This window comes from Alligator sinensis, unplaced genomic scaffold (assembly GCF_000455745.1).
Source record: "Alligator sinensis unplaced genomic scaffold, ASM45574v1 scaffold74_2, whole genome shotgun sequence".
Taxonomy (NCBI): Eukaryota; Metazoa; Chordata; order Crocodylia; family Alligatoridae; genus Alligator; species Alligator sinensis.
Genome location: NW_005841931.1, coordinates 1,316,536 through 1,330,380, shown reverse-complemented (window position 1 = coordinate 1,330,380; position 13,845 = coordinate 1,316,536). Strand labels below are relative to the sequence as shown.

General features: G+C 38.1%; 1 protein-coding gene across 5 annotated transcripts in view; it reads left to right on the top strand.

Moving 5' to 3' along the window:
* Positions 1–13,845, top strand: part of MYBPC1 (myosin binding protein C, slow type) — a 111,552-nt gene that overhangs the window by 44,371 nt on the left and 53,336 nt on the right. For 4 of the 5 annotated variants that reach the window (XM_014517912.2, XM_006019523.3, XM_006019525.3 and 1 more), the window contains 7 exons: positions 15–50; positions 2,652–2,750; positions 3,484–3,632; positions 4,031–4,148; positions 4,949–5,000; positions 6,619–6,675; positions 11,774–11,937. In XM_014517912.2, the coding sequence (XP_014373398.1) occupies positions 15–50; positions 2,652–2,750; positions 3,484–3,632; positions 4,031–4,148; positions 4,949–5,000; positions 6,619–6,675; positions 11,774–11,937 (675 nt within the window). The remainder of the gene's footprint in view (positions 1–14; positions 51–2,651; positions 2,751–3,483; positions 3,633–4,030; positions 4,149–4,948; positions 5,001–6,618; positions 6,676–11,773; positions 11,938–13,845) is intronic. The other variant, XM_014517914.2, reaches the window with a different exon arrangement.

Here is a 13,845-nt window from a genome sequence, read left to right as displayed (position 1 = left end):
CTCTTTCCTTTCAGATGGGACTACACAGCGGGGACAGAGAAAAGATTCAGGTGAGACTTCTTGATGGAAAAAAAAAGAAAATGAAACATTCCAATCCTAGCATAATGCAATTTATCATTAATGAATTATTTCTTAAAGCTAATTTACCTTTAATTCTTATTACAGATTTTCATACAACACTCAACCATAATTTTTTTTATTACTTTTAAACAAAGGAAATTGGTCACTAGCTGCTGAACTGAGTGTGACAGAGGACTCCATCAGGCAAAGAGTGTGTGTGTATATCTGCCCGAGTGCAATGTGCAAAAGGCTATTGCTTTACATGTGTCCTATGTCCAGCCCTTTGTTCAGGTGATGCCCTCCCTTCTTGCCCCCTTCTTCCAGCCAAAAGGGCAGGAAACTTTTAAGGAACCATGACCTTTTTCTTCCCATTTGAGCAGATAAAGCCGCTCCCCTGTCGTTGCAGTTGCAGGGCTTGCAGTCTCTTAAATGAAATGCTGAGTTGGAACTTCAACCACTGATTTACCTGGAATAATCGCCCCCTGCCAGTCTTGATTCATACCAAACATGTTTCCTGTTTGGAAATTTTGTAACTTATCAGCCAGTCTTAAAGTTGTTTGATAATGTTGTTTTTTCAGTATCATTTTGTGATTTTTTTAGGATTACTGCTGTCTGCATGTTACAGATTCAAGAGTCAGCCAGTATTACATAATGTATTTACTCTAGTGGCCATTTCCCACTTGTCTTTATGCACAACGTATTTGTTCTGTGTGTGTCTGCATGCAAGAAATAACATACAAAAAGATGTCCAGTGGTACTGGATACTCTCACACCTAGAGTGCATCAAAAGACTGAAAACAACATTCTTTTATATACTCTAGAAACAGTCATTTAGTATTTTTAGATCTCCTGAAATATTTTATAGCTTTTAATTAGATACAACAATTCAACTACATTTTTCTGGTTGAGTAATGAATCATGATCAATGAAGTTATTTGTTAGATATTTAGGCAGTTTTTGTCAGACTGTAAAATTATTTTAGTAATAATCCTTACAGAGAGTAAAGACTATATTGACACTTGACAAATGGTCTTTTACAACAGGTACTGTACATTCAAAATAATATTTTATTTCAGCAACAAGATGGGACCAAAACTTGAAAGGCACTGAACAAGCTAGACATAAGTGCTATTTTTTTTCCCATTCAGCAACCTCTAGAAGGCATTTTTTTTCCAGGAGGAACCATGGAAAGGGGGATTCTGAGTCTGGCACAAAGGGGATTAGACACACAGTATCCCTGCAGTTCTGCACATACTGCCATTTCAGCATGTCTATAGTGGTGCTAGCTTTACTGGCTGTACCCATCTTCACCTCTGCAGCAGCCCACACTTCTCATCTGGGGAGGGGTAATGCTAGTATTTATTCCACAAGTTCTAACTCAAAGACACATATTTTACTTTATCTCTAGGAAGGGAGCATTTGGCTCAGATGTTTTCTTTTTCACTCTCCATGGGTTTTCCATTGGAAGTCAGGTTTAATCCACACCCAGGGACTGTAGAAGGTCTCACGGAGGAAAAGTCTCCAGAAGCCCTGCATGTACTTCCTTTCTGGTCATGGTGGCCCACTTTGACTCCAAATTCCCACTGACTTCAACAAGAAATGGAACCATGAAGGTGTGCCTGAAACATTTAGGTGTAGTTAGTTCTCCTTGAACATCAACCAGTGCACAGGGCTAGCCTCGTTATATGCTGAGACTCAAACTCCCCTTTTCCATCTCTGTAAGGAAAGATCAAAATGCAAAGGCATGCCTCTTCCTCCCTTGTCTTCCAGGTGAATGAGAAAAATGGGGTTGTACCCACTGCTGAGTGATTGCAGGATTGAGAGAAACCTATACAAATTAAGCACCTAGTGGTGACTCTTGTCTTGCTTGTGAGCAAGCATGAAGTTAGACATGATACTTAGACTATCCTAAATCTGTGCAATGTTAAAAGGTGTTAAAAGTTAGAATGTGCTGTGAACAGGCACACATTAAAAGTTAATACTGTCTCTTGTTTGCAGAGCTCTGACTTCCCATTCGAGGGCTAGTGAGCAGGGATGTGGCTAGGAGGCAGGACACCTGAACTTTATCCCTGCTCTGGGGAAGGTGGGGGGACTGAAAGTGGTGCATCCTGGGTTGCTGGAGGATTGCAAATTGCTTATTTTATCTCTATGTAGCAGCCTGAAATTACTCTAACACAAACTAGGAAGCTCAATCCATCATTAACCCTGAAGTGGTATAATTTTTTTTCAAACCTTCTACTTTATTACTAAGAAATATAGAACCACCCTTTCACATATTCAGCCACAACTGCTTTCTAGGCACATCTCTGGTGCAATGCAAGTTGTTCTCGGTATTTGTACCAGATGCTCCAGTCCTCCCCCACAACCAATGTTATCTCATTTTCCACCACAGAGGTGGTATTCCTGAAGGAGTTCTAGATAATATAACAGCTTCATCCCTGACAATGGGATGTCAATTACTTCTGTTATTGAGGAGGTCTGAAGAGAAGAGGCAATACATTTAGAGAGATTAATGAATTCAGGTAAGTGTTCTTTGGAGAGAATAAACCAGGCTGAAAAGTAATATTTCCCCTTTTTTTTCTGCATACCAGTATGGTCTGAAGGAACTCCAGATGAAACAGAGAAGTGCGATGATTCTCAGAGATCCACATTATTTGTTGAAAAACCACAGGGTGGTACAGTAAGGGTTGGTAAGTGCCTAGAAAAAAAAATTAAATGCTGGGTTTTAAGACACAAGTGAACTCTGCAAACATATGTGCAGTTCGCAGAACATTCAGATTCTGCCTTCAGATACATATCTTTCCCGTTGATTCCAGTAGGAGCTGTATGCTCCAATTTTAGGCCAAATCTAGCCTTCCTCTAAAGAAAATATTCAGTCGATTAATTCAAGACACAGTTTAAATTGAATAATAATGTACCAAGAGTGAAGGTGGGTAGGTTTGGTCTATTGTAGGACATTGATGATCAATTGTGCTATTTATTCTTGCACTGTCACTAACAGAACAGTTCTCATTACAAGCTTATTGTGCGGCAGGCCACATTGCCTGTCATGCTACCTCCCAAATTGAAAGCAGTGTAATGTCTCTATATAGTGCTGTAGATAGGCTAATTAGCTTGCTGTCAAGATTGGTGTAGCCTGGAGCTTGAGCTAGACTAATTTTGCTTTGTAGAATGAGCAGAGCAATGTGCTGCCATGACTATCTGGAATGCAGTATCCAAACTAGCTCAACCAAAGCCCAGATGGGTATTTCTATACTACACTGAAGTCCTCTGTTTAAACAACCCCTTTGTCTGAATGCATTTGACTCTCATGAGCTTGACACTGTTACTGAGAACCCCACAAAACTGTAATACAAGAATTTTTTTACATGATAGACAGCCGCATTTTTACTAACAACTGTATTATTTTTTCTTTTTTCAAAGGGGGGAATATTACATTTGTAGCCAAAGTAGAAGCCAAAGATCTTCTTCGAAAGCCAAATGTTAAGTGGTTCAAAGGTAAATGGATGGATCTAGCCAGTAAAGCAGGAAAGCACCTTCAGCTGAAGGAGACATTTGAACGTCAAACCAAGGTACTTTTCTTTTTAATTTCTTTTTTTTTTAATTCTTCCAGAGGGAAATCCCAAACCCTGTAAAGCTATTCTTAACTGTTTGTTCCTCTAAGGATGGAAGGTCTCATAATTAAGGCAGTAGATAGGGATTTGGGAGAACTGCATTCAGTACCTGGCTCTACCACATACTTCCCAAAAATGTTTTGTCCATTAATGACATGATGTATCATATTACCTTCCCTAGCATATAACAGGCTCTGAAGGAGCCAGAACTTGGAATATGGTCAACACAGCTAGGCCTCATCCTGATATGAGGCTAAGAGAGCAAGCCCTTAATCTAGTCCACAGCTTTTAACTTCTGACTTTTAGACACGGATCTCAAACTAAAAGACTTATTGTACCCTATGTTTGACTTTAAGATTTACACATTTGAGATGCAAATCATTCAAGCCAAGGAAAATTATGCTGGGAACTACCGATGTGAAGTAACATATAAGGATAAATTTGATAGCTGCACTTTTGATCTTGAAGTCCATGGTAAGATCAACTTTTTTCATTTAAACCTATTGATCCCCCAAAAAGTTATTGCTTGATCCTAAAATGTACAGTTGGTTGCCTAATCCTGTAATTTCAGCTGCTAGACAAGACAGGTCCAGGCAACCTTCCTGAATACTTAGGACCAGCAGCACTCTGGCAGCTAATAGAATATTTGTTCCTCCCTAGCAAAACAAGCTTACCAAATTACCAAGGCCAGAATATTTGTTCATCAGTAAGGAAAGCAGGCCACAATTAAGGGCATGTTCAAGAGCTGACTGTCAATTAACCCAAAAAGTCTAGGAGTCTGTATGTATTCACTAGCATGTTAGCCAAGAAGCCAAACTATCTGCATCCATTACTTCACTATAGATCAGTGTTGTTCCATCAGAGTGGCCCTGGTTCAGGTGCATCCCTGTGCCAGGAGCCAGCACAAGGCCTATGATTGTACACAAGGTCATCATTTATCCTGTAAAATGCTTAGCAAGAATATGTAGAAGAGTTGAGGATGTGAGTTAGAGAGAAAGGGTTGTATGTATGTGAATGCATGCATGTGTGTAGGTGGGGAGGGAATGTGAGAGAAATATCACACAATTTAGTCTCGTGTATGGGAATGGAGAATGTAGATTAGAGGAAAGTATTAAAAAACACCTACTTCAGCACTGAGCAGACTTGCACTGGGTAGCTTTTAGTGCTGGAAAAGCACATATGTTGTGTCCACTGAAAAGTGGAACTGAACTCATTTTAAACAAGAAAATCAAATATTTCTATTAACTTTTTAAACTTTTTTTTTGCTTTCTTAGAATCTTCTCAGGCTGCTCCATCCCTTGACATCCGATCTGCTTTCAAAAGAAGGTAACTTTAACTTGTGATCCTATGAAGTTCCTCAATAAGTTATGAGCACACATTCATCCACCACCATCTCTGCTAGCCAAATGTATCAAGTGTTATTAATAGGTGGCATTATAAATAAAGATGACAGAAGTGGGATTTGAAACAGTTGGATGTGGGTGGGATGCAGTAACCTTATATCATAGATATCATGTATAATAGAATAAACCTTAAAATGAGATTGAAGTGCAATTTTTAACAGGTAAAAAAGAAGCCAGTAAATGTATTTTATTTATTTATTTATTTATTCAATAAAATATATTACCATATATTTCTTGAAAATTACAAGCTATGACATAAAAGCTATTGTGGGTCCAGTCATGCACTCACTGAAGCCAGTGGCAAAACTCCCATTGACTTAAATAAGATAGATATTGGGCCCATGTTATCTCAGAATAGAAAAAAAGCATGTCACAGTTTCATCTTTACAGTAACATTACAATACACACATTTCAAACAACTTGGTACAAAGCATTCAGTTCTAAATATTTTTTCCTAAATTATTTGTATTTGGGATCAAATAACCATTGAAACCACTGGTATAATGTGATCTTTATAGTTCTTAACTCATCATTTTTCTTATAAAAAATAAATATAAATAGTGGAATTAATTTTACACACAGAAGACCAATGTTATTTTTTAAATTTAAGCATATAAGCAAACTTCATAACTGTCACTAAGAAGTACCTATTTTTTATTAAAAATATGAGCTATAAAGGGCAAACACGTGCTCAGAAAGATATTAATTTCAAGGTGCTTTCCTTTCTAGGGGTATATTTTTAAATATAGCACAATGGCTCAGCAGCAACAACACTGCAAACAGAAGAAGATATTTCTGAAAACTTTAAGAAAACTACTTTATGAAAAATCTAAAGTGAAACCCTGGCATCACTGAAAGAACTGCAGTTGACTTCAGTGGCTCCAGGATTTTACCTCTCATTTTACAGGGATCACCCGACAACAGAGCATTTTCTTCTGTGTATAGCTGTAATGAAGTTTACTTGCTACGGAACACCTTCTACAAGGGAATGCATCTTTTAAAAAGGCTACAATTCCTCTCTTAAGAGTACAAAATACTATTTTTTCCTGACTTCTCCCTCCACTGACACACACAGTATATAACACTGTGCTATCTGGTATTTGACATGGTATGCATTGTTAAATGCAGAATACACAACAATGCAAATCTTTGCTTTACATTCATAGCAAAGATCAGCACAAGTCCTTTGTTTTTATATAAACATATTATTGGAACCCCAAAACAAAGCCCTTTGTGCTGGCTAAAGTACATTTGTGTTACTGAATCGTAACACAAATTTTGGCAAATTTATGTATGCCGCTACAAAAATTTGTCTGATAAGTATAACAACAAACAATACAAACCTTTTGTGTTATTTTCCACAGGTGCTTGTTATGGAAACATGGCTGTGTGGGAAAGAACATAAGTTTGTGTTGATTTTATACAATTACTTGTGTGCCTAGACAGTATTGCATATACAGTATATCTAGAGTGTTTGCAATGTGTGTTGTTTTAGTCTCTCTGTATTAAACAAAGATTTGATTTTTCTTTATTAATAACAGCGGTGAAGGACAAGACGATGCAGGAGAACTTGACTTTAGTGGTCTCCTGAAACGTAGGTGAGAACCAAGTGATGAAGTGAGCAGGTGTGGATTGGAAATCATTAAGTTCACACAGAAAGAGTTAGGTTTAGTATTAATCATTTCTCAGGAATTTGATATTTTTACTTTCTTCTGGTATTTCTAACTTTAATACTTAGAATAGAAAATGCAAACATTGAGCTAACTATCATGTAAATATAACAGAGGAAAGAAAGTTCTCAGATTTGTCAAATGTTTTAGGTTGTCGTAGGCTTTCTTACTGGAAGAGACCCATAGTATTTAGTCTATAGACTATCTATTTTGTGTTTGCATGAGGTTTTTTTTTCCTATGCAGGGATGAGCAGTTCAGAAAATTGAGTCTGGTGTGAACATAAGGAAATACAGGGGTTAAGTTAATCCTTTGGGTACATTTTCAGTTTACTTTATTAAGTATTTATAGATTAAAACTGCACACAGTGGGCGCGTCTACACGTGCACATTTACAGCACAGTAACCAAAATTACTGCACAGTACAGGCACAAGTCTACACATGCATGCCTGTACTGTGCAGTAAATATGGCGAGTCGTGCCAGCTTAAGAGTAAATTTGATACCTGCATCATGCAGGTATTAAATTTACACCCAATTAGTTACTGCACAGTAACATATGTAGACGCGTTATTGCTCAGTAACACTGTGTTTGCAGACCGACTTGAGACTAACTTTAGTCCCAAGTCACTCCATACACAATGTTAATGAGGTTGACCACCTGCACTTGTAGATGCTGGCCTATTCCTGCTTATTGCGCAGTAAATTTAAGCTGGCATACATGCATGTGTAGACACTCCCAGTGCTTACAAATTCTATGGACTGACATTGTTTCCATGTAGTTTTCCTGCTCAGTGCATGCACACCATGGAATAGGATTTTAAGTTACATGAACACTGGCTTTTCAGTTCTTTCCTTCTTTCTGGTTCAACTAGAAAATTCAGTACAATTATTATTTATTCTATACCAGTGGTGATTGACTTTTGGTTCCAGGGGCTAGATGAGTGGCACAGGGCTGGTCTGCAGGTTGGATCCTTTGCAAGGGTAGCACACAGGTTTTGGCCCCGCATACCTGAATCAGGCACTGCACATCCGGACTAGGCCCTGTGCCAACTGGATCAGGCTTCATGTAGCCCTGCTTGGGCCCCACACCATCCCAAGCCCATGTGCCTGGATCAGGCCCCATATGTTGGAATCTGGCTCTGTACTGTCCCAGCCCTGCACATCAGACTTAGCATGCAGGACCACACTATCTTGTCTGCAGGCTCCCCAGGGGTTTGAAAATTTGGCAGCAGGTGAGCAGCAAGTAACACTGCTACCAGTCCCCCACTGCCAAATTTCCAGACCTGCAGAGAGCACAACAGGCAGCATGACACAGCTCTGTGGGCAAAACTAGACTGTGGGCCATAGGTTGAGCACCCCTGGCCTACACTAACTATGTGTTCTTTTATGATGTGACTTAAAAAACAAAGAACAGTTGGATATCTTTATGGGATGCTGAAAATGTACCTAAAATTTGATACCAGCTTACAAAATTAGGGGAAAATTGCTTTCAGGTGGCTTATGATATGGCTTTGCAATTCTAGTATATAAGGAAGAGCTTATGTCCACCTGTTTGTTCCAGTACAAGAACACCTGGATAGAAGTGTTGGTATATTCAATTTCCCTTTATATGATGACAGCTAAATAACTATGCATCATTATTTCAATAGCTCATTTAAGATCTGAGCACTATTAAGACAACTATACCCTATTGGGGTTGTAAACCTTTGGACCTGTTTGGCTATTGATACAACGGTACAACTGTTATTGAATTCAATGGGAGCTGGGTATGCATTCCTGGAAGCAGAATTTGGGCCTTCATCTCCACTATTATTTACCCCTGAATGAGAAAAAAAAGTTGAGGTGCTTAAGTAGTATGATAATAGAGACTGTATAAGTAACTTAGCTATTGAATTATCTAAGTTGTTTCATACAAAGGAAAAAAAAATGTGCTGGAACCAGAATATTGAACCAACCATCAATCTTATAGTAATAACTGAAAGCAAAAGAATTTTGAACAAATTCATATCCACCAGGTCTCTATTTTTACTCTCTTCTCATCCCTAACTAGAATCTTTTATTTTAAAGATGTTCATTTATTTATCATACTAATACAAGAATAATGTGACAGTTCTAATGACTTTCTGTGTGGGGTTTTTTATTACTAATATATGGATGGCATGTGAAGAAGTTTCAGTGTTTCTGTGGTAATGTGAAACAGTATCTTTTATCATTCTACTGACATAAATTCATTATTTTTATGATAAAATGATATATCCATTGAAACATAGTATAACTGTTGTGTTTAATGGGCAAACCAAACTTTTCATTGAACCTGTTTTTAAATGTTGTAATTTAAAAAAGGTATATTGACTGTTTTGCCCCCCCCCATGTTTAAATTGGTGAAATGCAATCTCACATTTATGAGTTTAACTGACTGAGAAGTATGATTGCTACTTACTTCCCAGTCAGATTTAACCAACCATTACTACTGATAGGACAATTAAACATACATGTTTCAGTATGTTTGGAAGCAGTATTCAGATGTGTTCCTAGTCTGTTGGCTTGCTACAGTACTTAAGAAAACAAGCTAGGTCTTTTTTACCAGTGGGTGCATAAGTACATTGTGTATATATATTTTACCCAAAGTCTAAAATGCCTAAAATCTGAATCTTGCCTGCTTTTTAGCTTTGTGCTGGTCTTATTGGAAGACAAATGAGTTAGTTATCTTAATGACATACTGTGTGACTGGGTGTCTCATGACTGTCAATGCATCAGTAATGCTGTGAAGTCCCAAAAGCATAAGATCTCACAGGGTACATCTAAACGTCGCCGTATGGCAATGATGCTACTGCGTCATAATTGCCATATTGTGCTGTGTGCACAGCACACGGTTAGATTTTGCCTCTACTTTGCCATAGAGGCGCTCTAAAACAGGGAAGCGTGCTGCTCCAGCAAAGTTGCTGCTGCTCATGTGTAAACCCACTTCACTCTACATTGTCATAGCGACATGCTACAGTTATACAGCAAGTTGCTACAGCGATGTAGGGCAACATGTAGACGCACCCATAGAAACTCAAACGTTACAGCTTAAAAAAAACTTTTTTCAACACAATGCACATCTTGGAAAAAAAATGGGATGAGATTTTGTGGCCCAAATGATTTACAGCAAGCCTATCAAGAAAATAATAAATATTGTTTGCCCACTATGCACAGGTACAAATATTACAGTCTTGGAACAAAGTTTGTTTGCTCAGTGTCAAAATTTGTTCTCCATTTATGCAAGGGGACTAGAAAGACTGTTTTAAACAGCTGAGGTCAGGACATGCAGATCCTCTTTCTCAACCAGAGCCTGATTTAAAGGGCAGACATTACCATTTTTACATGGACGTTTTTGTGCAACTCTCATTAGTGCTAATAGGAGTTGCACAGTTAATGTCTTAAACACATTGAGATAAGAATTCTGCCCCTCAGTGTGTCTTAGCTTTTACATTTGTTTGTAAGCTGGTTCTAACCTGACTACATACAGGAAGACTCTCACCAAAACTTCAGTTTATGCAGTAAGTAGTCAGTCTCCAAAAATTGTAAGCACAAAGCAAAAATGAGATATAAAACATAGAATGATATTCTTTATATTATGCTTAAGCATAATGTTAAACTGCATGTGCTGAAAATATTTCAAAACATTGTCAGTGGTAGGCCATTTAAAATAACGCTACCATACAATAAATGCTTGTAAACTGCATACATTATACCATATACTATATTGCTGTCTCATAATCACTGATCCAATGCTATTACAGTTCTCAGCTATCCCAACACGTCTGTATACGTTACAAGAAAGATAACATTTGATGGCTCTCAGTCCAATATTCTACTCACCGTATATACATAGAAGTCTCCCAGGATTTTCTTTTCTTTTTTCATCCTTATTATTTTCTTCTTTTGCTGCCCATTTTTTTTATTCCAACAGAACCAATCAGACTTAAGAAGAACGACCTTTCCCTCAGCTACCATTCTTCTAGGAAAGAAGGTTAAGACATTTATCCTCACTGCTCTTAAGTTCTAGACTACATTAGCAGCTCTCTTTTGTTAGATCACTTACTAAAATAACCATTTTATTCAGGCTGACCCTATTATCCTTGCATTTAATGTCTATTAGTTCTAAAATTAGTATTAATTAGTTTTCTTTTTATCAGCCAACTATCTTGGCTCTAAAATAGTAGCTGGATACAATAAATATGGTACTTTAGCTGTAATGTGAAATCTGACAAACTTGAACAAACAGAACTCTAGAGATATAAAAAATGCTTACTGTTTCTAAAATTGGGGTAAGTATTAAAACCAACAGATTTATGTCACAGAACCAGGTCAAGGTGGCAACCCATAACTCTTGGCCTCATAGCAAATTTATGCTTTATTCCTGCAATATGGGAAGTACAGCTGTACTCTTAAGCCTGCACAAATTTCCGTGGACTCTCTTGAGTTTTAGCATAGGTCAGAACCAGTTGCAGTACCAGAGTCTGCATTCATAGAATCATGGTCTTCTTTTATGATAATTAAGGAATCTCGAGCTTAGGCTTTGATCTTAGTTATGTTCTTGTGAATCAGACTCCAACAAAATCAGTGAAGTTAGACCTGCTTAAATGAGTTCAAAATTAGCCCTTATGTTTCTGGAGTATTTTTAAATGGATTTTTTCATGAAGAAATATAAAAACTCCCACAAAGTGCTGCCACTTCCCTGTTGCCCATACTAAAGCTCAAGACCCAAACTCTTCCTACGCTTTTGAGAAGTTAGAATTTCCGTTCTGTCTAGAAAGGGCCAAACTGCATTCCTGGATTTTATTTCCCTGAAGAAGTGTGAATTCAGAGTAGACCTTGGTTGCTCAGGCCCATTCTTAAGTGAAATCAAATTTTGATTTAAATCTACAAACTTGGCCAAAACCTTTCTAGCATAACATTGCACTTTAATGTCCCTCTGGTCCCTTATTTCTAATTCAGTGACGTCTCACTAAATATGCTACAACATTTTTTTTTGCTGCTGTTAGGGAGATTAAACAAGAGGAAGAGCCTGAGATAGATGTGTGGGAGCTCCTGAAGAATGCCAATCCCAATGAGTATGAGAAGATTGCGTTTCAGTATGGTATCACTGATCTGAGAGGCATGCTAAAACGTCTGAAGCGCATGAAGAGGGAAGTGAAGAAGAGTGCAGGTATGAGGAAGGCAGAGTATTCTTACATCTAATGGTCAAACAGGAGTTGTCATCTCAAGAGAAAGAATATGATTGGAAGTACCATGAAATATACAGGGACAAAAACTACCTTTTGTGCAGAGGTACTGAAAGAGACTAAGTAGGGGCAGATTTTGCTTCACGTAAAGCTGTGCCCTGTTCAGCATTTTTAAAAACATCTCTGTTTCAGTTGGCTAACTTGCAGTGCTTATTTCAGCAAGACTGGCACTGATTTCAAAGGGAGTGTTGCCTGATTAAGGACTGTAGAATTTAGAGACCATGCTATTAAGTCTATTAAGGCATGTTATAAAAACAAGAATTTTAAAGTTACATGCAGGTTCACTGTAACCCCTGTGGATGCCAGTACATTCAGTTCTGTTCGGGGTAGGCTGATTCAGACTGTTTCTCCCTAGCTAGGTTGGTTATGTCAGGGGCTAGAGCCAGGTTCTAGTATCCAGGGAATATAAATAATCTGCTCTCAACCTGGTTTACCCATACCAGATTCCCCAGGTCCAGAAAACCCAGAAGCTATGTATATTTATTTATTTAACTCTGCCAATTGCAACTAGAATCAAAATACATAGCTATGCTTGTTGCTGTCTCATTTGGAAAATTAAAATTACTTGCAGTCATTTGGGCAGTCAGAAGTCCATCATTTGTCTTTGCTGTTAAAACCTCTCCCACCATACCACAGTGTCACTTTTTCAGTTACAACAAACTCCAATAGTGTAGAAAAATTCAGTCTCTCCCTTCTATTTACCTTCCCATTAAACAAGAAAAAGAGAGACATTCAAAATAAATGAAAAGCAGCAAAATTAAAGACAAAAGGAAAGGAAGTATTTTGCATTTTTTAATTAAACAAAGCCTTTAAGGAACCCTGTCCAAATGATGTCGTTGGGACAAAGAAGTTGATAATTCAAAAAAGAAGATTCAGAAAAAGATTAGGCATGTAGTTGAGTAATATAATAGCTAAACTTGCTCTGAGTTAGGACAAAACATGCACATAGAAGAGCAAACTTTGTTAGAAATAAGACAATTATCAACTGCTTTGGGTTATGAAGAAATTACCTCTGTCTCCATTGCCATAGGCATGTAATTGCACAATTGATTGTTTATGGGAATTTAATGTGAGCCAACATGGCTGTTACTTTCTTCCTGTGGAAATCTTTTAAGGGCTAGAACAGGGAGGAGCAGCATCTTCCCCCAGCTACACTATAAACTGAGGTTGGCTGCACAGTAGTTAGGAACATATAGAAACAGAATTGCAAGGAGATGCCTACAAGTGATATTTAGGAATGACCCTGGGTCACTCTTATCTGGCCTAAGACACATTAGCCTACCCTATCCATCTATATTATCTTGTTGTGGCTACACATCAAGCACAGAAGCAAAGACAAATAGTGGGCAGACTGATTCCTTGAAGAGCTCCACTTGAGGAATAGAGAGTTGTCTTGGGCAGAACCTTTCTAGGAATCAGTCTGCCCTCTGGTTGTCTGTGCTTCCTTACTTTGCTCTAATTGTAGGTAATAGAAGCAGGAAGTGGGACACACAAGGGTAAGAAGATGGTAGAAAGCCGTGGGACAGCTGGGAGCAAATTTCCTTCTTTGTGGAAGTTTTGAGCGCAGTTTAGACAAACACTTGGCTGTGATAGTTTGAACAGGGACTCTGTCCTGAGCAGGTAGTTGTATCAGATGACCTTCTCTGGTCTCTTCCAGCCTTATTTTTCTATGATTCAAATAAGATTGTATGGCTGGGTGAGTTCTGATAAAATAGGCCCAGGGTTGATCTCTGGCTTTGAACGCAGGAAAACCTTTGGGGGCAGTCTGGATTGCCATTGGCAAACAAGCCGAGGGTCTTTTAATGCAGAGAGTTGGTGACCTTGAGCTAAAG